Source organism: Pan paniscus, chromosome 10, assembly GCF_029289425.2.
Source record: "Pan paniscus chromosome 10, NHGRI_mPanPan1-v2.0_pri, whole genome shotgun sequence".
In the NCBI taxonomy this organism is placed as follows: domain Eukaryota; kingdom Metazoa; phylum Chordata; class Mammalia; order Primates; family Hominidae; genus Pan; species Pan paniscus.
In genome coordinates, this window is record NC_073259.2 from 5,892,632 (window position 1) to 5,917,819 (window position 25,188).

Consider the following 25,188-nt stretch of genomic DNA (forward strand, 5'->3'; position numbering starts at 1 on the left):
TGGAGGAGGAGAGTAGTCTTTTAAAGGAGAGAATTAGAAGAAGAAAGATGGCGTATTTGAAGGGTTGGCTGTAGAAGAAAACAAATGGGATGAGAGAAGCAGAAACAGATTTTTAAATCTAGATTGAATAGACTGGCCAGCAGAAGAAAAGGATGTTTAACAGTCTTTCAAATTCATATTGAGAGTTGTATATATATACATATACACTTAGTATGAGCCAGGCCCTGTTTATGTTACTAGGGATACAGCAGTGAACATAATAGATAAAAACCCGCTGCCCTTAGTGAGTTTGCATATTCCAGCGTGGAGAGACAGACATTAAATATTAGATGGTTATAAGTGTTCAACTTTTTTTTTTTTTTTTTTTTTTTTGAGAGAGGGTCTCACTCTGTCACCCCAGCTGGACTGCAATGGCATGATCATGGCTCACTGCAGCCTTGACCCCCCGGTGCAGGCGATCCTCCTACCTCAGCCTCCTGTTTAACTAGGACTACAGACATGTGCCACCACATCTGGCTAATTTTTTGTAGAGACAGGGTTTTGCCATGTTGCCCAGGCTGGTCTCAAACTCCTGGACTCAAGCAGTCTATCCGCCTTGGCCTCCCAAAGTGCTGAGATTACAGGTGTGAGCCACTTCAACTCGCCAAGGTTGTAAGTGTTAATGGAGAAAAGTAAAACAGAGAAGAGGGATGAGGTTGGTAGCGTGGTCAGGGAATACTTCATCAAGAAAGTGACATTTTAGCCCTGAAGGAGGAGAGGGAGTAAGCCACATAGATAAATGGGGAAAGAACATCACAGCAAAGAGAACTGTAGGTACGGGGCCTCTGAAGTAGAAGTGTGCCTGGCACGTCTGAAGAACAGCCAAGAGGCCGGTGTTTCTACCGCAGTGAACAAGGATAAGAGTAGTAGGTGAGGTCACAGAAGTAATGAGGTTGGCCAGATCATACAGGACCTTGTCGGCAATTTTAAAGACCTTGACCCTCTGAGTAAGATGAAAAGTCACTGGAGGCTTTTGGGCAGAGGAGTTTTGTGTTTTGACATATATATATTAATGTGTTGAGAATACACTGTAAGGGATGAGGTTGAAAATGGAACAGGGGGACCAGGCGTGGTGACTCATGCCTGTAATCCCAGCACTTTGGGAGGCCAAGGCAGGTGGATTACCTGAGGTCAGGAGTTCAAGACCAGCCTGGCCAACATGGTGAAACCCCGTCTCTACTAAAAATACAAAAATTAGCCAGGCTTGGTGGTATGTGCCTGTAATCCCAGCCACTCGGGAGGCTGAGGCAGGAGAATGACTTGAATCCTGGAGGCAGAGGTTGCAGTGAGCCAAGATTGCGCCATTGCACTCCAGCCTGGATGACACAGCAAGACTTTGTCTCCACACACAAAAAAAAGTGGAACAGGGAGACCAGTTAAGAGACCGTTGTAGTCATCTGGGTAACAGATAACAGTGGGTTGGAAGCCAAGTGCAGTGACTCATGCCTATAATCCTATTACTTGTGTGGCTAAGGGGAGAGGATTGATTGAAGCCAGGAGTTTGAGACAAGCCTAGGCAACAAAGCAAGACCCTGTATCTAAAAAAACAAAAGCAAAAACAGTGGACTGGACCAGGGCAATGAGGGCATAGGTGATAAGTAGTTGTCAGATTCTAGATATTTGGATGAGCTAGCCAGTAGGATTTGCTAATGGGTCATGTGTGGCATGTAAGACAAAGAGAGGAGTAAAATTTCTTAAACCAAGTTTGTTTGTTTGTCATAAACAACTGGCAGCATAGAATTAGTATTTACTGGTAGAATTCTGAGAGAAGAGCAGGTTTTTGTGGTGGGAGGTATGTATCAGGAGCTCAGTTTTATACTTGGCGAGCTTGGGAGACCTGCTAGACATCCCCATGGAGAGACGGAGTAGGCAGTTAGATGTGTGAGTCTAGAGTGGAGGGCAGAGTAAGGACTGAGGCATCACTTTAAAAACTACTAATGTGTACATGCTATTTAAAACTGTGAGACTTCAGGAGATCACCAAGGCAATGAGTAATGACCAGTAAGAAAAGGGGACAACCAGGAAGAGGTGTCCTGGAAGCCAAACAAAGAAAGCTTTGAGGGAGTCAGGGAGAGAGGCACTGTGGGGTTCTGAGCAGGAAAATGGTATATGGAAGTAACAGTGGTGATTATCTCTTTTCATACTTTTACACAAAATTCTTTCCCAAAGGACTGAAGATTTTTTTTTTTTTTTTTTGAGACGGAGTCTCGCTCTGTCGCCCAGGCTGGAGTGCAATGGCGCAATCTCGGCTCACTGCAACCTCCACCCCCCAGGTTCATGCCATTCTCCTGCCTCAGCCTCCCGAGTAGCTGGTACTACGGGTGCCTGCCACGACACCTGGCTAATTTTTTTGTATTTTTAGTAGAGATGGGGTTTCACCGTGTTAGCCAGGATGGTCTCAATCTCCTGACCTTGTGGTCCACCCACCTCGGCCTCCCAAAGTGCTGGGATTACAGGCATGAACCACTGCACCCGGCCACAGGACTGAAGATTTTAAATAGATTATACCAGGTAGAAGGACATAACAGAACATCATCTGACTTGCTCAGAATCAGAGTGGATTGACAGCGAATGCTTGATAAGAAAGTTTTCACCAAAGCAATAAAAAAATCAGCCTCTCTCCCTCTCTCCTTCTGTCTCTGTCAATCATATAACATGGTATGGCATTCCCTTTCCAGCCATGAGGTTTATCTTCATGAAAATTTCTATAATAAGGTTGCTTAAAGTACAGGAACTCAAGATCTTGCGTTATCAATTGAGATGGAGATTATGAAGAGCCTTTTAAAGTGTGTAAGTAATTTTTTTTCTTTTGCTTAAGATAATAGAGAAAGCACGCGAAATAAAGATAGCATCAGTGGCTTTGTATTCATTTTAAATTTGATATAGTGGGTACTCTGCCTTAATTTCTATTTACTACTTCTGCTTTTGAAGATGGGAGTGGGGGCAGGGGAAGTCAATATGTTGGTGAGGCTGGCCTTGAACTCCTGGGCTCAAGTGATCCTCCCTCCTCAGCCTCCTGAGTAGCAGGGACTATAGGTACGGGCCACTGCACCTCGCTCTATGTACTGTTTCTTGCTTATTAGAGACTTTTCTGCATCTTCTCCTCCTATCCTATAACTTCAAGGAAAAGATTGTAGATTTGTTTTTGTGTTGTTGCAGATAACAAGGAGACTTTTCTACTTTGTGTGCTTATCCATTTAAATATTCAATGCCATTCTGATTTTTATTTGAAAATAATTATGAGGAGTACCTTTTGAAAATTCAAAAGGCATGAATTTCAGGATTTGGAGATACTTTAAAGAATACTACATTTTAGGCCGGGCGTGGTGGCTCACGCCTGTAATCCCAGCACTTTGGGAGGCCGAGGCGGGTGGATCACAAGGTCAGGAGTTCGAGACCAGCCTGGCCAATATGGTGAAACCCCGTCTCTACTAAAAATAACAAAAATTATCCAGGTGTAGTGGTGCGCACCTGTAGTCCCAGCTACTTGGAAGGCTGAGGCAGGAGAATCGCTTGAACCCAGAAGGCGGAGGTTGCAGTGAGCCGGGATCACACCATTGCACTCCAGCTCCAGCCTGGGCAACAGAGTGAGACTCTGTCTCAAAAAAAAAAAAAAAGAAAAAAAAAAGTACATTTTAAAACATCAGATTCTTTCCAAGAAGCAAATATGATGATGTTGAAGAGGGAACCAGTCTATGCATCCTGTACTGTTTTTATTTTTCTGTTCGTGGCCCCTAATTATGAATTTTTGTGTATTTGATAGGTGTGAAAAAGACAGTATGAACTTTACCCCAACACACACCCCTGTCTGCAGAAAGTAAGACATTTGCTTATTTTCAAGTTGTTAAGAAATCGAGACTTGTATAGCCTTAGTCTAAGCATAGGGACTGGAAAGGTATTGGAAACATATTTCCTAAAGTTTTTTTTCTTTGAGACAGAGTTTCACTCTGTGCCCAGGATGGGGTGCAGTGGTGCAATCATTGCTCATTGCAGCCTTGACCTCCTGCACTCAAGCAATCCTCCCGCCTCAGCCTCCCAGAGTGCTGTGATTACAGGCATAAGCCACTGCGCCCAGCCTGAGACATCCCCTTTAGAAAATATGAAATGTTGGCCGGGCACGGTGGCTCACTCCTGTAATCCCAGCACTTTGGGAGGCTGAGGTGGGCAGGTCACAAGGTCAGGCGTTTGAGACCAGCCTGGTCAACATGGTGAAACCCCGTCTCTACTAAAAAAAAAAAAAAAAAAAAAATTAACTGGGCATGGTGGTGTGCACCTGTAATCTCAGCTACTTGGGAGGCGAAGGCAGGAGAATTGCTTGAACCCAGGTGGTGGAGGTTGCAGTGAGCTCAGATCACGCCACTGCACTCCAGCCTGGGCAACAGAGCAAGACTCCATCTCAAAAAAAAAAAAAAAAAAAAAGAAATGTTAAGTAAAATAGTATTTCTCTCACAAGTTTTTAATCACTGGGAAAATCTTTAAGTTTTTCTTCATGCCAGTTGACAGATTTTAATATCTGTGCATGCTTATTTATTATAAGTGAGCACATATATTAACTATAACTCAGAGCTTCTGGTATAGTTTCTCCACTGTACTATTTTGTTATGTTATAAATTGCAGACAACCAAATTGGATTTATTTTCACAGGTGGGTTTCTCTTCTTCTGTACTATTTTTGTTTTTTTGTTTGTTTTTTGAGGTGGAGTTTTGCTCTTGTCACCCAGGCTGGAGTGCAATGGCATGATCTTGGCTCACCGCAACATCTGCCTCCGAGATTCAAGTGATTCTCCTGCCTCAGCCTCCCGAGTAGCTGGGATTACACACGTGTGCCACCAGGCCCGGCTGATTTTTGTATTTTTGGTAGAGACTAGGTTTCACTATGTTGGCCAGGCTGGTCTTGAACTCCTGACCTCAAGTAATCTGCCCACCTTGGCCTCCCAAAGTGGTCGGATTACAGGCATGAGCCACTGCACCCGGCCTGCAATATGTCTTATAGTACTACATTTTCTAATCGTTACTACATGGTCTGCCTTAGTTTATATTCTGTTTTTTTAAATTATCTTTTTCGTCTCTAATGGATTTTATTTTTACTTTAGAGACAAGGTGTTGCTATGTTGCCCAGGCTGGACTGGAACTCCTAGGCTCAAGCGATCCTCCCACCTCAGCCCCCTGAGTAGCTGGGACTGCTCAGCTACTCAGCTGTGCCACCATTCCTGGCTCTAACATGTATTTTGAATCCAGCTTTAAACCATTAGTACTTGGAAGATAATTAATAAAATTATTTACTATCCTGTAGTATCAAACTTTCAATTTGTTTTTTTTTTTTTTGAGATAGAGTCTCGCTCTGTCGCCAGGCTGGAGTGCAATGGCATGATCTCGACTCACTGCAACCTCTGCCTCCCGGGTTCAAGCGATTCTCCTGCCTCAGCCTCCCGAGTAGCTGGAACTACAGGCGTGCACTGCCACACCCGTCTCATTTTTTATTTTTGTATTTTGGTAGAGACAGGGTTTCACCATGTTGCCCAGGCTGGTCTCGAACTGAGCTCAGGCAATCTGCCTGCTTTGGCCTCCCAAAGTGCTAGGATTACAGGTGTGAGCCACCACGCCCAGCCAAGATTTTTTTTTTTTTAAATAAAGACAGGGTTTCACTATATTGCCCAGGCTGGTCTTGAACCCCTGGGCTCAAGTGATTCTCCCACCTTGGCCTCCAAAAGTGCTGGGATTACAGGCATGAGCCACTATGCCTGTCCAAACTTCCAAATTTATGAGCACCTTAATTATAAGCACTTTGGGAACACAAAACCCCCTTTTATTTAGGAAGTTATAACTCATAAACTTTCACAGAGTGTGATGAATATATCATTTCTAATTTCACGTAGGCGAACAGTTGTCTCCAAACGTGGTGTTGCCGTCAGTGGTCCCACCAAGAGGAGGGGAATGGCAGATTCACTGGAGTCAACCCCCTTGCCTTCCCCCGAAGATCATCTGGCCAAACTCCATCCTTCTAAGGAGCTCCTGGAATATTATCAAAAGAAGATGGCTGAGTGTGAGGCAGAAAATGAGGACTTGCTGAATAAACTGGAACTCTACAAAGAAGCTTGTGAAGGACAGGTAAAGAAACGATGCTGCTGCTTTAGAACTCTGATGGAGTCTTCATAAATTAGAGATGCCCTACAAGTGCCAGTTTATATCAGAAGCAGATGTTTTATAAAAATACTCCTTTTTTATTCCCCAGCCCAGCTATTGCCCCTTCAGGCCCTCCTTGGATCATAACCCCCAAAACTGCCCTTCCTCTCAAATCTTAAATTCTGACATCTCCATATCTCTTATACCTAGTTCTTTCATCTCCTTGTACCTGAGTAGTCCTTAACTTCTTTGTTGCCTCCATAGCTTCCTGACTTTTCAGTTTTCTGAGTGCTGTATATAGCTCTGATATCAAGTCCTTCAAACCTAAACCCCATGATGCTTTACTTGAGTAGTAACTGCAGTGCCTGCAAATGACCCCTTGCTCAATTCTTCTTCTGCTCCACCTGCATAGCAAAAACTGAGCTGTGGCATCATCCACTTCTCTGCCACGTATTCTCCTATGGCAGGATTTCTTACCCTCGGCATTATTGACATTTTGGCCTGGATGATTCTTCGTTGTGAGGGGTTGTCCTGTGCATGTTGGGATGTTTAGCAGCATCCCTGCCTCTACCCGCTGGATGCCAGTAACACAACACCCCCAGCTGTGACAACCAAGAATGTCTCCAGACATTGCCAGATGTTTCTGGAATGGGTGTATGGATGTGCAGAGTCACTCCTGATTGAGAACACTATTGTAGAAAGGTCACAAATCAGTACAGAATGAATCGATGGTGAACAAATTCAGCTGTACCCTCAACCATTATACAGCAGTCTTCTCACCTGTCCATACTGGGTTTCCTCTCCTTCCACATCTGTGCCATACCCTCACCTCCAGCCTGCAACCCCTTCTTAGCCCTCCTCTCTCAACATCTTTTCTGCCATCTGCACACCGTTACTCCATCCGTATCTATCTCCTTCCTTCCTTCCTTTGCTTTTTCTCTGGTTGCTTTTCTTTTTTTTTTTTTTGAGACGGAGTCTCGCTCTGTCGCCCAGGCTGGAGTGCAGTGGCGCGATCTCAGCTCACCACAAGCTCCGCCTCCCAGGTTCACGCCATTCTCCTGCCTCAGCCTCCCGAGTAGCTGGGACTACAGGCGCCCGCAACCATGCCTGGCTAATTTTTTGTATTTTTAGTAGAGACGGGGTTTCACCGTGTTAGCCAGGATGGTCTCAATCTCCTGACCTCGTGATCCGCCCACCTCGGCCTCCCAAAGTGCTGGGATTACAGGAGTGAGCCACCGTGCCCAGCCTGTTTTTTTGTTTTTTTGAGACAGCGTCTTACTCTGTCGCCCACGCTGGAGTGCTGTGACGCAACCTCAGCTCACTGCAAGCTCTGCCTCCTGGGTTCATGCAATTCTCCTGCCTCAGCCTCCCAAGTAGCTGGGATTACAGGTGCACGCCACCACACCTGGCTAATTTTTTGTATTTTAGTAGAGGCAGGGTTTCACCGTGTTGCCCAGGCTGGTCTCAAACACCTGAGTTCAGGCAACCTGCCTGCTTCGGCCTTCCAAAGTGCTGGGATTACAGGCGTGAGCCACCGCGCCCAGCTGGGAAATGTCTTGACTGCAGTTTCATCTCGGTCCTTGCCACGCCACTAAAACCGTGCCGTCTGCGGTCTCCAAATACCTCTTTACCAAACTTTTCTCTTTTTGCCCTTTGCAGTGTCTGTCACTTTTGACCTCTCTTTTTCTAAAATTTTCTTCCTTTCTTGATTTCCTTTTTTTTTTTTTTTTGAGACGGAGTCTCACCCTGTCTGCCAGGCTGGAGTGCAATGGCACAATCTCGGCTCACTGCAACCCCTGTCTCCCAGGTTCAAACGATTCTCCTACCTCAGCCTCCCAAATAGCTGGGATTAGAGGTGCCCACCACCACACCTAACTAATTTTTGTATTTTTAGTAGAGGTGGGGTTTCACCATGTTGGCCGAGCTCATCTCAAACTCCTGACCTTGTGATCCGCTTGCCTTGGCCTCCTGAAGTGCTGGGATTACAGGCGTGAGCCTGGCCTCCTTTCTTGATTTCTGTGTCATTTTTCTTTCACAATTTCTATCTAACCTCTCTGATCAGCTCATCTCAGTGTCCATTAACAACTCTCTTTCCTTACTCTTAAATTTCAGAGTTCTTCCAGATTCTACTATAAATGACCTTGTTTTATCCTTGTATTACACTTCTGCATACGGGATGATGACTGTTAAATAACTAACCCTGACTCACTTTTCTCCTGAGGCTGCTTTCTCTACCCTCCCTTCCCCACCCGCACATGTACTGCCACCATTTCGCCTTCCTCCGTTCCTCATGCCTTAACTTTTTCTTTATTCTTTGTCTTGGTAAATGGCATCATTGCCTACGGTTCTTCAAATCCCCCTAAACCGAATCATTTGGCAAGTCCTGTTGATTCTGCTTCCTAAATATTACTTAATCCATTCCCACACCCACATCACTTTGGCCACGATGCTCACGCAGACCCTTGAGTTGCGTCTAAACTGTGACAGTGTCCTCCTTGCCAGTACCTGCCTCTGGTCTCTTACATCCCCAGTTGGCCTCACACTTTTCACTCTAGCAGTACTGAAATATTTGTACTTGTCCAAATTTAATAGGCTTTTGTTTTTTGGAGGTTTACTTGTCATTTTTATCACATTATGTATGTATACAATGAATTACAGGGTAATTCGTTCCATTTGGGCTCCTGGATAGCTTCAGGATGGGAGCTGGTTGCCAGATGGCAGTGATGCAGCATCTCTGAATACATTTACTGGGACACAGTGTGAGCCACCATGCCCAGCCTAATTGTTTTTGTAGATTCTACAAAAAAAGTGTTTCCAACCTTTTGAGTTCCACTGTGGACTTGTATGCTCTCCCTTTCCCTGAATCAGTTGTTAATATTTATTAACATAATTATTAACATAATATTAGTATGTTAATTAACATAATTAACATAATATTATTATGTTAATAACATGTTAATAATATTGACATAATACTATGTTAATATTAACATAATTAACATAATATTATGTTAATAAAAATGTAATAAATATTTTTATCACATTATGTATGTATCTATAGACCTCTGGGTTTTTTGTTTTTTGTTTTTTGAGTTAGGGTCTTGCCCTGTTGCCCAGGCTGGAGTGCAGTGGTGCGATCATAGCTCACTGCAGCCTCAACGTCCTGGACTCAAGCAATCCTCCTGCCTCAGCCTCCCAAGTAGCTGGGACTACAGGCATGTATCACCATGCCCAGCTAATTTTTTATTTTTTATTTTATTTTATTTTATTTTGAGATGAAGTCTTGCTCTTGTCACCCAGGCTGGAGTGCAGTGGCACGATCTTGGCTCACTACAACCTCCGCCTCCCAGGTTCAAGCAATTCTCCTGCCTCAGCCTCCTGAGTAGCTGGGATTATAGGCGCCCACCACCATGCCCGGCTAATTTTTGTAGTTTTAGTAGGGACTGGATTTCACCATGTTGGCCAGGGTGGTCTTGAACACCTGACCACAGATGACCCATCTGGCTCGGCCTCCCAAGGTGCTGAGATTACAGGTGTGAGCCACTGCACCCTGCCCAATTTTTTATTTTTTGTAAAGACAGAATCTCGCTCTGTTGTCTAGGATGGTCTTGAACTCCTGGGCTCAAGCCATCCTCCCACCTTAACCTCCCAAAGTGTTGGGATTACGGGCATGAGTCACTGTGCCCAGCCTTTATGAAATTATTTTTAATGACCTTGCCCAATTTTAAGTGTTCAGTTGAGTAGTGTTAAGTGTTTATGTGTGTGTGTGTGTGTGAGTCTGTGGGTGTGTGGGGGTGTGTGTGTGTGTGTGTGTGTGTGTATATATATATATATATATTTTTTTTTTTTTTTTGGAGGCAGTCTGGCTCTTTCACCCAGGCTAGAGTGCAGTGGTGCCATCTCAGCTCCCTGCAACCTCCGCCTCCTGGGTTTAAGCGATTGTCCTGCCTCAGCCTCCCAAGTAGCTGGGATTATAGGGTGCGCCACCACACCCAGCTGATTTTTGTTTTTTTGGTAGAGATGGGGTTTTGCCATGTTGGTCAGGCTGGTCTTGAACTCGTGGCCTCAAGTGATCTGCCACGCCTGGCGTGTTAGGTATATTCACATTGTTGTGTGACTGATCTCTAGAACGTTTTCATTTTACAAAACCAAAACTCCATCCCATTAAACAGATCATTTCTCCCCACACTCCCTGTAACCACTATTTTACTTGCTATTTCTATGAATTAGAAATAGAGCAGGATTTGTCAGGCATGGTGGCTCGTGCCTGTAATCCCAGCACTTTGGGAGGCCGAGGCCGGCGGATCATCTGAGGTCAGGAGTTCGAGACCAGCCTGACCAACATGGCAAAACCTGTCTCTATTAAAAATACAAAAATTAGCTAGGCGTGGTGGCACATACCTGTAGTCCCAGCTACTTAGGAGGCTGAGGCAGAAGAATCGCCAAGGAGGTGGAGGTTGCAGTGAGCTGAGATCGCACCACTGCATTCCAGCCTGGGCGACAGAGCAAGGCTCTGTCTCAAAAAAAAAAAAAAATAGAGCAGGATTTATTTAGAATAGAGTGGAATCATACTATAGTTTTTCTTTTTGTAACTGACTTATTTCACTTAGCATAATGTCCTCAAGTTTCGTCTATGTTGTAGCATGTGATGAGATTGTCTTCCTTTCTGACAACATCAGGCTCTCTCATGGTTCTTATTTACGGTTCTCTTTTCTTGGAGTACCAACTGTCTGCCTCTCTCTCTACCCATCTTCTGTTCATCTGTCAAATGTCAGCTCTTGGGTGGTAGCGCTTTGATTTCCCAAACAGATCTCAGAATGTTTATTCCTGCCACGCTTTCCCCCACACCATTTCACCATGCATGCTTTCATGAAGTAATTATTTTATTTTAATCATTTGCCTCTCTCCCCATGAAATTCCGTAGCTCTGTAGACAGGAATCATATCTTTTCATCTTTGTTTTCCTGCATGTCATAATAATGCTTATGATATAGGAAACATTACTAAAAAAGTGTGGATAGGCTAGGTGTGGTGGCTCACGCCTGTAATCCCAGCACTTTGGGAGGCCAAGGTGGGTGGATTGCCTGAGCTCAGGAGTTCAAGCCAGCCTGGCCAAAATGGTGAAACCCCGTCTCTACTAAAATTAGCTGGGCGTGGTGCACACCTGTAATCCCAGCTACTCGGGAGGCTAAGACAGAAGAATCACTTGAACCTGGGAGGTGGAGGTTGCAGTGAGCTAAGATCATGCCACCGCATTCCAGCCTGGGCGACAGAGTGAGACTCTGTCTCAAAAAAAAAAAAGTGTGGATAGAATAGGTGAGTCGTACAGCCTTCTGGATTCTATAGTCCATAAAAGGAAGATGTGAGAGCTTTGATGTTAAATGCAAACTTCACACTCATCCTGTAGCTGTTAAACTGCAGTCAAGGCTGGGCATGGTGGCTCATGCCTGTAATCCCAGTACTTTGGGAGGCTGAGGCGGGTGGATCACTTGAGGTCAGGAGTTTGAGACCAGCCTGCCCAACATGGCGAAACCCCATCTCTACTAAAAATACAAAAATTAGCTGGGCATGGTGGCATGCACCTGTAATCTCAGCTACTCGGGAGGCTGAGGCACAAGAATCACCTAGAAGGTGGAGGTTGCAGTGAGCTGAGATCGTGCCACTGCACTACAGCCTGGGCAACAGAGCAAGACTTGGTCTCAATAAATAAAAAAACAAACAAACTCCAGTCTATACATGCCTATTGCTGTCATTTGAATTCTGTATTGGCAAAATTATTTACTTTGGAATATTTCTACATGAGTAGACTCCTCCCTATCCAGTGAGAGATACTCCATTGAAACCCAGTGTCTTTCAACTATCTTATTGTGGTTTCTTTGCAGCATAAACTTGAGTGTGATTTGCAGCAGAGGGAGGAAGAGATTGCTGAATTGCAGAAAGCTCTAAGTGATATGCAGGTCTGCCTCTTCCAGGAACGGGAACATGTTTTACGCCTCTACTCAGAAAATGACCGACTGAGAATCAGGTACCAGATAGGAGAAGGGAAATGTTGGAGTTTAACTTTAAATTACATTCATTCATTCATTCATTCATTCATTGATTTAGAGGCAGTATCACTCTATTGCCCAGGCTGGAGTACAGTGGCGCTCTTGGCTCACTGCAGCCTCCACCTCCTGGTTCCAGCGAGTCTCATGCCTCAGCCTCTCGAGTAGCTGGGAACACAGGTGTGCACTACAAGGCCTAGCTCATTTTTGTATTTTTAGTGGAGATGGGGTTTTGCCCTGTCAGCCACGCTGGTCTCGAACTCTTGGCCTCAAGTGATCCGCCCACCTCAGCCTCCCGAAGGGTTGGGATTACAAGCGTGAACCACCATGCCCAGCCCTTTAAATTACTTTTAAAAAGATACGTTTCTCCACATTAATTCTCTTAGGTTGTATTCTCTAGGAAGTGGACTCTGAGATGGAGATTTGCCTTCAGGGTAGTTACTGGAGAAGCTCTCTGGAATAATAGCTATGAGCAGATTTGGGCAGAGGTAGAATATGAACGGATACTGTGGTAACAGAAGCCTTAGCCAACCCCCATAGGGAGCACTAAGGATAGGGTGGTCTTTCGGCAGCAAAGGACTCAGAATTTTGTGTCCCCACATTGACCAGTCATAGGATGCAGGTTGTCCCCAGGGAGGCTATGTAAACTTGGGAGAAGAAGCCCCCTTCAGCCAAGTGTCATTTTTCAGAGAAAAACTGAGCTCCTGGGAGATATGGTCACAAGAAGGAGTCATAGCAGCACACTACATGTTCCATTACAGTCCGCTTCTGTGTGTGTGTGCTGGGAGTGAGAGGGTAAAATACACATAGCAGCACACGACATGCTCCATTACAGTGCACTTCTGTGTGTGTGTGCTGGGAGTGAGAGGGTAAATACACATAGCAGCACACTCCATGTTCCATTACAGTGCGCTTCTGTGTGTGTGTGCTGGGAGTGAGAGGGTAAAATACACATAGCAGCACACTCCATACTCCATTACAGTGCACTTCTGTGTGTGTGTGCTGGGAGTGAGAGGGTAAATACACATAGCAGCACACTCCATGTTCCATTACAGTGCGCTTCTGTGTGTGTGCTGGGAGTGAGAGGGTAAAACACACATAGCAGCACACTACATGCTCCATTACAGTGTGCTTCTGTGTGTGTGTGCTGGGAGTGAGAGGGTAAATACACATAGCAGCACACTCCATGTTCCATTACAGTGCGCGTCTGTGTGTGTGCTGGGAGTGAGAGGGTAAAATACACATAGCAGCACACTACATGTTCCATTACAGTGCGCGTCTGTGTGTGTGCTGGGAGTGAGAGGGTAAATACACATAGCAGCACACTCCATGCTCCATTACAGTGCACTTCTGTGTGTGTGTGCTGGGAGTGAGAGGGTAAATACACATAGCAGCACACTACATGCTCCATTACAGTGCACTTCTGTGTGTGTGTGCTGTGAGTGAGAGGGTAAAATACACATAGCAGTACACTCCATGTTCCATTACAGTCCGCTTCTGTGTGTGTGTGCTGGGAGTGAGAGGGTAAAACACACATAGCAGCACACTACATGCTCCATTACAGTGCGCCTCTGTGTGTGTGTGCTGGGAGTGAGAGGGTAAATACACATAGCAGCACACTACATGCTCCATTACAGTGCACTTCTGTGTGTGTGTGCTGGGAGTGAGAGGGTAAATACACATAGCAGCACACTCCATGCTCCATTACAGTCCGCTTCTGTGTGTGTGTGCTGGGAGTGAGAGGGTAAATACACATAGCAGCACACTCCATGCTCCATTACAGTCCGCTTCTGTGTGTGTGTGCTGGGAGTGAGAGGGTAAAACACACATAGCAGCACACTCCATGCTCCATTACAGTCCGCTTCTGTGTGTGTGTGCTGGGAGTGAGAGGGTAAAACACACATAGCAGCACACTCCATGCTCCATTACAGTCCGCTTCTGTGTGTGTGTGCTGGGAGTGAGAGGGTAAAACACACATAGCAGCACACTACATGCTCCATTACAGTGCGCCTCTGTGTGTGTGTGCTGGGAGTGAGAGGGTAAATACACATAGCAGCACACTACATGCTCCATTACAGTGCACTTCTGTGTGTGTGTGCTGGGAGTGAGAGGGTAAATACACATAGCAGCACACTCCATGCTCCATTACAGTCCGCTTCTGTGTGTGTGTGCTGGGAGTGAGAGGGTAAAACACACATAGCAGCACACTCCATGCTCCATTACAGTCCGCTTCTGTGTGTGTGTGCTGGGAGTGAGAGGGTAAAACACACATAGCAGCACACTACATGCTCCATTACAGTGCGCTTCTGTGTGTGTGTGCTGGGAGTGAGAGGGTAAATACACATAGCAGCACACTACATGCTCCATTACAGTGCACTTCTGTGTGTGTGTGCTGGGAGTGAGAGGGTAAATACACATAGCAGCACACTCCATGCTCCATTACAGTCCGCTTCTGTGTGTGTGTGCTGGGAGTGAGAGGGTAAAATACACATAGCAGCACACTACATGCTCCATTACAGTGTGCTTCTGTGTGTGTGTGCTGGGAGTGAGAGGGTAAAATACACATAGCAGCACACTACATGCTCCATTACAGTCCGCTTCTGTGTGTGTGTGCTGGGAGTGAGAGGGTAAATACACATAGCAGCACACTACATGCTCCATTACAGTGCGCGTCTGTGTGTGTGTGCTGGGAGTGAGAGGGTAAATACACATAGCAGCACACTCCATGCTCCATTACAGTCCGCTTCTGTGTGTGTGTGCTGGGAGTGAGAGGGTAAAACACACATAGCAGCACACTCCATGTTCCATTACAGTGCGCTTCTGTGTGTGTGTGCTGGGAGTGAGAGGGTAAATACACATAGCAGCACACTACATGCTCCATTACAGTGCACTTCTGTGTGTGTGTGCTGGGAGTGAGAGGGTAAATACACATAGCAGCACACTACATGCTCCATTACAGTGCGCTTCTGTGTGTGTGCGGGGAGTGAGAGGGTAAAACACACATAGCAGCACACTACATGCTCCATTACAGTCCGCTTCTGTGTGTGTGTGCTGGGAGTGAGAGGGTAAAATACACATAGCAGCACACTCCATGTTCCATTACAGTGCGCCTCTGTGTGTGTGCTGGGAGTGAGAGGGTAAAACACACATAGCAGCACACTCCATGCTCCATTACAGTGCACTTCTGTGTGTGCATGCTGGGAGTGAGAGGGTAAAACACACATAGCAGCACACTCCATGTTCCATTACAGTGCGCTTCTGTGTGTGTGTGCTGGGAGTGAGAGGGTAAATACACATAGCAGCACACTACATGCTCCATTACAGTGCACTTCTGTGTGTGTGTGCTGGGAGTGAGAGGGTAAATACACATAGCAGCACACTACATGCTCCATTACAGTGTGCTTCTGTGTGTGTGTGCTGGGAGTGAGAGGGTAAAACACACATAGCAGCACACTACATGCTCCATTACAGTCCGCTTCTGTGTGTGTGTGCTGGGAGTGAGAGGGTAAATACACATAGCAGCACACTACATGCTCCATTACAGTGCGCGTCTGTGTGTGTGTGCTGGGAGTGAGAGGGTAAAACACACATAGCAGCACACTACATGCTCCATTACAGTCCGCTTCTGTGTGTGTGTGCTGGGAGTGAGAGGGTAAATACACATAGCAGCACACTACATGCTCCATTACAGTGCGCTTCTGTGTGTGTGTGCTGGGAGTGAGAGGGTAAATACACATAGCAGCACACTACATGCTGCATTACAGTGCACTTCTGTGTGTGTGTGCTGGGAGTGAGAGGATACACATAGCAGCACACTACATGCTCCATTACAGTGCGCGTCTGTGTGTGTGCTGGGAGTGAGAGGGTAAATACACATAGCAGCACACTATATGCTCCATTACAGTCTGCTTCTGTGTGTGTGTGCTGGGAGTGAGAGGGTAAATACACATAGCAGCACACTATATGCTCCATTACAGTCCGCTTCTGTGTGTGTGTGCTGGGAGTGAGAGGGTAAATACACATAGCAGCACACTACATGCTGCATTACAGTGCGCTTCTGTGTGTGTGTGCTGGGAGTGAGAGGGTAAATACACATAGCAGCACACTACATGCTCCATTACAGTGCACTTCTGTGTGTGTGTGCTGGGAGTGAGAGGATACACATAGCAGCACACTACATGCTCCATTACAGTGCGCGTCTGTGTGTGTGCTGGGAGTGAGAGGGTAAAACACACATAGCAGCACACTATATGCTCCATTACAGTCCGCTTCTGTGTGTGTGTGCTGGGAGTGAGAGGGTAAATACACATAGCAGCACACTACATGCTGCATTACAGTGCACTTCTGTGTGTGTGTGCTGGGAGTGAGAGGGTAAAACACACATAGCAGTACACTCCATGTTCCATTACAGTCCGCTTCTGTGTGTGTGTGCTCGGAGTGAGAGGGTAAAACATACATAGCAGCACACTACATGCTCCATTACAGTGCACTTCTGTGTGTGTGTGCTGGGAGTGAGAGGGTAAAACACACATAGCAAAAAGTTCACCATTTTAGCCATCTGAAGTGTACGGTTCAGTGGCATTAAGTATATTCACGTTGTTGCACAACTGTCAACATCATTGAACTCTAGAACATTTTCATATTCCTAAACTGAAATTGTATACTCATTCAACAGTAACTCCCACATCCCCGTTACCCCAGTTCCTGGAACACACTATTCTACTTTGCATGTCCATGAATTTGACGATTTTAGGTGCCTCACGTAAGTGGAATCATACAATATTTGTTATGCTTATTTCACTCAGCGTAATGTCTTCAAGGTTCATCCATGTTGTAGCATGTGTCAGAATTTTCTTCCTTTTTAAGACTGAACAATATTCCATTATATGTGTGTACCACATTGTGTTTATCCATTCATCCACCAGTGGAGCTCAGCTCACTGTAACCTCTGCCTTCCAAACTGAAGCTGTCCACCCACCTCAGCCTCTTGAGTAACTGGGACTACAGGTGTGTGCCAACATGTCTGGCTAATTTTTTTTGTAATTTTTGTAGAGACAGGGTTTTGCCATGTGGCCCAGGCTGGTCTCCAACTTCCAAGCTCAAGTGATCTGTCTGCCTCAGCCTCCCAGAGTGCTGGGATTACAGGTGTGTGCTGCTGTGCCCGGCCGAGACCTTATTTTAATTCTTTTGTGTATATACCCAGCAGTAGATCACATTGTAATTCTGTTTTTATTTTTTTGAGTAACTGCCATACTATTTTCCATAGTGTTTATACCGTTTTATATTCCCACCAGCAGTGCACAAGGGTTTCAGTTTCTCCACATCCTTGACAATACCTGTTGTTTTCTTTTTTTTTTTCTTTTAAGCTTTTTTTTTTTTTTTTTTTTTTTTTGAGACAGGGTCTCACTCTGTCACCCAGGCTGGAGTGCAGTGGCATGATCTTGCCTCACTGCAGCCTTTACCTACCTCCTAGGCTCAGGTGATCCTTGCACTTCAGCCTCCAAGTAGCTGTGACTACATGCATGTGCTGCCATGCCCAGCTAATTTTTTATATATATTTTTTTTTGTGGAGACAAGGTTTCACCATGTTTCCCAGGCTGGTCTCAAACTCCTGAGCTCAAGCAGTCCTCCTGCCTCAGCCTCCCAAAGTGCTGGGATTACAGGCATGAGCCACCATGCCTGGCCAACACTTGTTATTTTCTGGGTGTTTTTTGTTTTGTTTTGTTTTGTTTTGTTTTTTTGAGACAGGGTCTTGCTCAGTCACCCAGGCTGGAGTGCAGCGGCATGATCACAGCTCACTGCAGCCTCAACCTCCCAGGCTCAGATGATCCCCCCAACCTCAGCCTCCCAGTTAGTTGGGACCATGGGTGCGCACCACTGTGCTTGGCTAATTTTTGTATCTTTTGAAGAGATGGGGTTTCCCCGTTTTGCGCAGGCTGGTCTCACACTCCTGGGCTCAAGCGATTTGCCCACCTTGGCTTCCCGAAGTGTTAGGATTACAGGCGTGAGCCACTGTGCCCAGCCTTATTTTCTGTTTATTTGATAGTAACCGTCTTAATGGGTGTGAGGGAGTCTCATTGTGGTTTTGATTTGCATTTTTAAATGTTGAGCATCTTTCTTGTGCCATTTATATATCTTCTTTGGAGAAATGTCTATTCAAATATTTTGCCCATTTTAATCATTGGGTTGTTTTTGTTGTTGAGTTGAAGTTCTTTTTTGTTGTTGAGACAGGGTCTTGCTCTGTCGCCCAGGCAGTGGCGTGATCACGGCTCACTGCAACCTTTGTCTGCTGGGCTCAAGCTGTCCTCCCATGTCGCCTCCTGAGTAGCTGGGACTACAGGCATGTGCCACTACACCTAGCTAATTTTTGTATTTTTGGTAGAGTCAGAGTTTTGCAATGTTGCCCAGGCTGGTCTCAAACTCCTGAGCTCAAGTGATCCTCACCTCACCCTCCCAAAGTGCTGGGATTATAGATGTGAGCCACCGTGCCTGGCTATAGAAGTTCCTTATATATTCTGGATATTAAACCTTTATTAGATATACAGATACATGCAAATATTTTCTCCTGTTCCATAGATTGCCTTTTTATTTTCTCCTCTTTTTTTTTTTTTTTTTTTAGGGGCAGGGTATCACTCTGTCGGCCAGGGTGATCCTCCTGCCTTAGCCTCTGGAGTAGCTGGGATTATAGGCATGCACCACTGTGCCTGGCTAATTTATTTTCTTTTTTTCATTTTTTTGTAGAAACAGGGCAGATCTCACTATATTCCTTAGGCTGGTCTTGAACTTCTGACCTCAAGTGATCCTCCTGCTTCAGCCTCCCAAAGTGCTAGGATTACAGGAATGAACCACTATGCCGAGCCAGGAGTTTTTAATTTTTATGAAGTTCAATTTATGTATTTTTTTATTTTGTTGCTTCTGCTTTTGGTATCACATTCAAGAAATCATTGCCAGATTCATTGTCAGGAAACTTTTCTCCTATGTTTTCTTCTGAAAGTTTTATTATTTTAGCTCTTACGTCTAGGTCTTTGATCCATTTTTAGTTAATTTTTGTATACAGCATTAGGTAAGGTTCCAACTTCATTATTTTGCATGTGGATGTCCAGTTTTCTCAACATCATTTGTTGAGAAGACTTAGCCACATGGTTTCTTTTTTTTTTTTTTTTTTAATTTTTATTTTGAGACAGGGTCTCCCTCTGTCACCCAGGCTGGAATGTAGTGGCACGATCTCGGCTCACTGCAACCTCCACCTTCCAGGCTCAGGTGATCCTCCTGCCTCATCCTTCCAAGTAGCTGGGACTACAGGCACGAGCCAACACACCTGACTAATTTTTGTATTTTTTGTAGAGACAGGGTTTTTCCATATTGCCCAGGCTGATCTCGAAGTCCTGAGCTCAAGCAATCTGCCCTCCTCAGCCTCCCAAAGTGCTGGGATGTCAAGCGTGAGCCACCGCGCCCAGCCTCACCACGTGGGTTTTTGGTGTCCCACGGTCAAGTGCTCCGTTTTTAGCAGGATCTACTAGCATGGCAGAAGCTGGTTTTCAAATGTTGTCATTCTCAGCTGTAGACAGCATGGTCTCGCTCCAGATTCTCAGAGGGTCTGTTAGGATTCTTGTCGTGGTGCTTGCCATAAACTCCACCTGGTACCTTGTGCCACCACAGACACCATAGGATCCGCCAAATGATGTCCCAAGCAGCAGAGCATCCTTTCAACTCTGGGCCACACTGAAAGCTCGCCTTCCATGTCAGTGATACATAGGTCAGAGCAGTATTCCAAAATGCGGAGTATGTTGTCTCCAGAACCTGAAGTCTCCTTTCGGGCATTGTGCTTCCTTCTTGGTGGTAGCATGTACCAGGTGAAATAATTTGATCTTTACGTCGGAGGGAATATCCTGGGATACCTGGATCACAGCCTTAAAAACTTCACTCATGTGCTTCGTAAGGCTCATCTGCAACCCTCCCGAGCACGCGTATCTTACCACGTGCACTTGCTGTTTCTTGTTCGTGCCGTCTGATTTAATGCGATATCATCAGTAGTGAGCTACTGGCCATCTGTGGAGTAGCCAGATCCAGATTCTTTTTTTTGTTTTTGTTTGTTTGTTTGTTTTTGAGATGGCGTCTCAGTCTGTCACCCAGGCTGGAGTGCAGTGGCGTGATCGCAGCTCACTGCAACTCCTCCTCCCAGATTGAAGTGATTCTCCTGCCTCAGCCTCCCGAGTAGCTGGGACTACAGCGCACGCTATCACGCCCAGCTAATTTTTGTACTTTTTAGTAGAGATGGGGTTTCACCATTTTGGACAGGCTGGTCTCGAACTCCCGACCTCGTGGTCCACCCGCCTCGGCCTCCCAAAGTGCTGGGATTACAGGTGTGAGCTACCGCGCCCAGCCCAGATTCTTTTATACTGTATTGACAGAAAGTAAAAGCGTTAACATGGCCCTGGGAAAGACTATAAAAGCACACTGCTGTCCATGTCACATGATGTGAACTGCCTCTGGTCTTTTGAGGGATAGGAAAGAATCCATTTGCCTAATTAGTGGCCACTTACCATGTGCCTGAGACTAAGTAATTCTGTTCTAGCAAAGGTGCTACATCTGGCACAATGACTGAAATTGGGACCTACTGGGTAGTAGTCTACTCTTATCCTCCAGAATCCATCTGGTTTTGTATAGGTCATACTGAGGAATGAAATGAGGCTTTCATAAGGACCTCCACCTCTGCATTCTTTAGGTCTTTATTGATCGTCTTGACTGGGTAGGGAGGGGCAGTTTCTGAGGCTTTCACTTAGCTTGCCCCAGAAGCCAAGAAGCTAATTTGGAGGTACTGTCCCCCACCTAGTATGTCCATTTTAAGCATTTGGGAACTGAAGAAATGCCCATTGATTTGGTGGATCCAGTAGACCTGCTGTGAGGTGGACGTGGGCCACAATTCCATTTATTCCATGGTCCCCACGTGCCCCAGTGCCATGATGATGCTTCACGTTATCTGGTGTCAGTGTCAGCTTAGACCCTGTATCCAGCAGTCCTTAAAATGCCCAGGTCTTTCCTCTTCCCCAGTATACAGTTACTTGAATAAATGGCTATAGACCCTTTGGAGGATGTGGGGAATCATTACCATGAATATCTACTCTGTGGTGTCGCAGGGTCTTACCTTCTAGGAGTTCCAGCCTCTTCTTTAGGTAATTGTCTCTAGGACTTAAAACTGACTTGGGGCTGGTAATCCGAGCACTTTGGGGTGGCTGAGGCGGGCAGATCACGAGGTCAGGAGTTCAAGACCAGCCTGGCCAACATGGTGAAACCCCATCTCTACTAAAAATACAAAAATTAGCTGGGCATTGTGGCATGCGCCTGTAGTCCCAGCTACTCGGGAGGCTGAAGCAGGAGAATTGCTTGAACCCAGGAGGCGGAGGTTGCGGTGAGCTAAGATCATGCCATTGCACTCCAGCCTGGGTGACAAAGCGAGACTCTGCCTCGGAAAGAAAAAAAAAAACGGACTCGGGCCTGAAAAATGAGTCAGAGATTGTGATTTTGTTTGGGGTGCAGCCCTCAGCCTCTTTTCCGTCTTTGACTTTTATTGTTTAAGCTATACTCTGTTGACTACCCATCTACCTTGCTGCTAGAAACGCCACGTTCTATAAACCATCTCCATATCAAGTCGCTCTGAAATCCCTTTTTATGTTGTTTTTTTTAATTAATTAATTTTTTTTTTTTTTTTTTTGAGACAGAGTCTTGCTCTGTCGCCCAGGCCAGAGTGCAGTGGTGCAATCTTGGCTCACTGCAAACTCCACCTCCCGGGTTCAAGTGATTCTTGTGCTTCAGCCTCCTGAGTAGCTGGGATTACAGGTGCACGCCACCACGCCCAGCTAAATTTTGCATTTTTAGTAGAGACCAGGGTTTCACCATGTTGGCCAGGCTGGTCTCGAACTCCTGACCTCAGGTGATCCGCCTGCCTCAGCCCAAAGTGCTGGGACTACAGGCATGAGCCACCACACCCGGCATGAAATCCCTTTTTAGCGTTTGCTTCCTTGGCCCAGTCCAGACCTAAGCTATCTTAGGTTGAGTTCTCTGGGAAACAGACTGTACAGTGGAGATTTGCTTGCAGGAATTTTATTGGGAAGTGAGGGAACTTAAACTGGGATTCAGTTGCAGCAGGCCTCGTCCAACACGACAGGGGTCTCTGAAGCTGGGATGGCTCTTCAGAGATACCCTGAACTGAGCAAGGGGATTGGATTTGTGTGTTTCCTCATTGACCAGGCACTGGATATGGGCTGTCCCTGAGGAATGAGAGGCAGAAACTTGGGTGAGGCAGTTCCCTTGTCTGGGGATTCAACTACAAGCTATCAGCAGGCAGCATTCCTGGCAGTTGGCAGAATGAGCCCATCAGCCCCGAAGAGCAAGATCTGAGCAGTAACCGTCAGCAGCCACTACCATTCCCTTTTAGAATTAGCTAAGAAGTGGCCGGGCGCAGTGGCTCACGCCTGTAATCCCAGCACTTTGGGAGGCCGAGGCAGGCGGATCACGAGGTCAGGAGATCAGGACCTTCCTGGCTAACACAGTGAAACCCTGTCTCTACTAAAAATACAAAAATTAGCCGGGCATAGTGGCGGGCGCCTGTAGTCCCAGGTGCTCGGGAGGCTGAGGCAGGAGAATGGCGTGAACCCGGCAGGCGGAGGTTGCAGTGAGCCAAGACCGCGCCATTGCACTCCAGCCTGGGCAACAGAGCGAGACTCTGTCTCAAAAAAAAAAAAAAAAGAATTAGCTAAGAAGTGCCCTGGCCCCTTTTCTCTGAATGGAAATACCTGATGTTTTACGAAGTAGAGCTGAAGTCTAGATACAAACTATTCAATTTTAATTTGAGGTTACTGTTTTAATTTGGGGTTACTATTGTTTTAAAAAAAATAGAAGGGAGATCCTTTAAACAGAAAAAGGTTACTTACTTGGGACATTTAATAATATGTGCTTGCTTTCCATGAGAATTGCAGGGAGCTAGAAGACAAGAAAAAGATTCAGAATCTCTTGGCTCTTGTGGGAACAGATGCTGGAGAAGTGACCTATTTTTGTAAGGAGCCTCCTCACAAAGTAAGTAATCTTTGGTGTAGCATGGTGAGTGTGGCTTTACAAGTCACAGGCTAAGGCCCATCATCAGAAGAACTTTAGTATCCGCTGGAGAAGGCAGATGGAGAATTAGCCATCACAGTGCCTTGTTTGCCTGAGTTTTTAAAGCATTTTTCTTCAAAAACCTTGGGAAGTAGCATTATTTACCCCATTTCAATGTTTAGAAACCTGAAGCACAGAGGGGTGGCTGTTTTAGCTGAGACAGAGAGGAAAGCAGGAGCAGACTGTGTGTGGGAGAAAGTTTTGATGCTTAAGTTTCTTTTTAAATCTTTGTTTATACTGATTACAAATGTAATCCATGGTCTTTATTAAAAACAAACACAGAGTATAGTAATCCATCATATAAAAGTGGCAGGTTCTCACAATCCTATACCCCAGAGATAATCCATTAGTAATAGTTTGGTGTATATACTTCCATCTCTTTTTTCATTCCTATAGAAATAGTTATGTGTCTGTGTATACTATTTCTATTTTTTCACTTCTATAAACAGTTCCTGAGCATTTTGATACATATCTGTATATGTATACTTCTGTTTTCTAAAGGTCCTTGGCCAAGAGCTACTTTTTTTTTTTTTTGAGACAAAGTCTCATTCTGTTACATAGGTTGGAGTGCAATGCGCAATCTCGGCTCACTGCAACCTCCGCTCTGGGGCTCAAGCACTCCTCCCACCTCAGCCTCCCAAGCAGCTGGGACTACAGGTGTACACCACCACGCCCAGCTAATTTTTGTATTTTTTGCAGAGATGGGGTTTCACCATGTTGCCTAGGCTGGTCTCAAACTCCTGAGCTCAAGCAGTCTGCCCACCTTGGCCTGTCAAAGTGCTGGGATTACAGGCATGAGCCACCACACCCACCAAAGAGCTGCTTTTAAAAAAATAATAAAAATTAAAAAAAAATTTTAGAGCTGAGGTGTTGGTATGTTGCCTAGGCTGGACTCACACTTCTGGGCTTAAGCACCATCCTTCCACTCTAGCCAGCCTTCCAAGTAGCTGGAACTACAGGGGTACACCACTGTGCCCCAGGCTGTTTTTGTTTTTGTTCTTAATCATATATTACTAAATAGCCCTGCAATTTTGTTTATTTATTTTTATTTATTTATTTATTTTTCAAGATGGAGTTTCGCTCTTGTCCCCCAGGCTGGAGTGTAATGGTGCAATCTCGGCTCACCACAACCTCCGCCTCCCAGGTTCAAGTGATTCTCCTGCCTCAGCCTCCTGAGTAGCTGGGATTACAGGCATATGCCACCACGCCTGGCTAATTTTGTATTTTTTATAGAGATGGGGTTTCTCCATGTTGGTCAGGCTGGTCTCAAACTCCCGACCTCAGGTGATCCGCCCACCTTGGCCTCCCAAAGTGCTGAGATTACAGGCATGAGCCACCGCACCTGGCCTTATTTTTATTTTTTTAGAAACAAAGTCTCATTTTGTCGCCCAGGTTGGAGTGCAGTGGAGTGATCATAGCTCACTGCAGCCTTAAGCTCCTAAGCTCAAGCAATCCTCCCACCTTAGCCTCCTGAGTAGCGGGGACCACAGGCACATGCCACCACACCCGGCCTACTTTTTTAAGTTTATATTGTCAACACAGGGTTTTATCCAGTTTGCTACTTTGCCTGTGTGGTCTGTCATGTGCATGACATCCTTATATAATCATATCAGTTTTGACTAATTTAACTTCTAGTGTTCAATCTGCAGAACTAAGGCTGAAAAGTAAAATATTACGTTTATAGGAAGGCTAACTTCAATACCAGTTTTTGCTTCTTCAGGTCACCATTCTCCAAAAGACTATCCAGGCTGTAGGTGAATGTGAGCAGAGTGAATCTTCAGCTTTCAAAGCAGGTAACAACCATATAACCTATTAGAAATTCTTATCAATGCA

General features: G+C 45.6%; 1 protein-coding gene across 23 annotated transcripts in view; it reads left to right on the top strand.

The window, feature by feature from the left end:
- CCDC77 (coiled-coil domain containing 77) overlaps window positions 1–25,188 on the top strand; it is a 52,711-nt gene that overhangs the window by 16,023 nt on the left and 11,500 nt on the right. For 5 of the 23 annotated variants that reach the window (XM_034935089.3, XM_063593255.1, XM_034935079.3 and 2 more), the window contains 6 exons: window positions 3,803–3,856; window positions 5,915–6,146; window positions 12,043–12,185; window positions 16,880–16,966; window positions 23,181–23,277; window positions 25,076–25,148. In XM_034935089.3, coding sequence (XP_034790980.1) covers window positions 3,819–3,856; window positions 5,915–6,146; window positions 12,043–12,185; window positions 16,880–16,966; window positions 23,181–23,277; window positions 25,076–25,148 — 670 coding nt within the window. In that variant the 5' untranslated portion in view covers window positions 3,803–3,818. Of the gene's footprint in view, window positions 1–16; window positions 3,857–5,914; window positions 6,147–12,042; window positions 12,186–16,879; window positions 16,967–23,180; window positions 23,278–25,075; window positions 25,149–25,188 lie in introns of those variants that run through there. The other 18 variants (XM_055095214.2, XM_034935096.3, XM_034935098.3 and 15 more) reach the window with 9 other exon arrangements.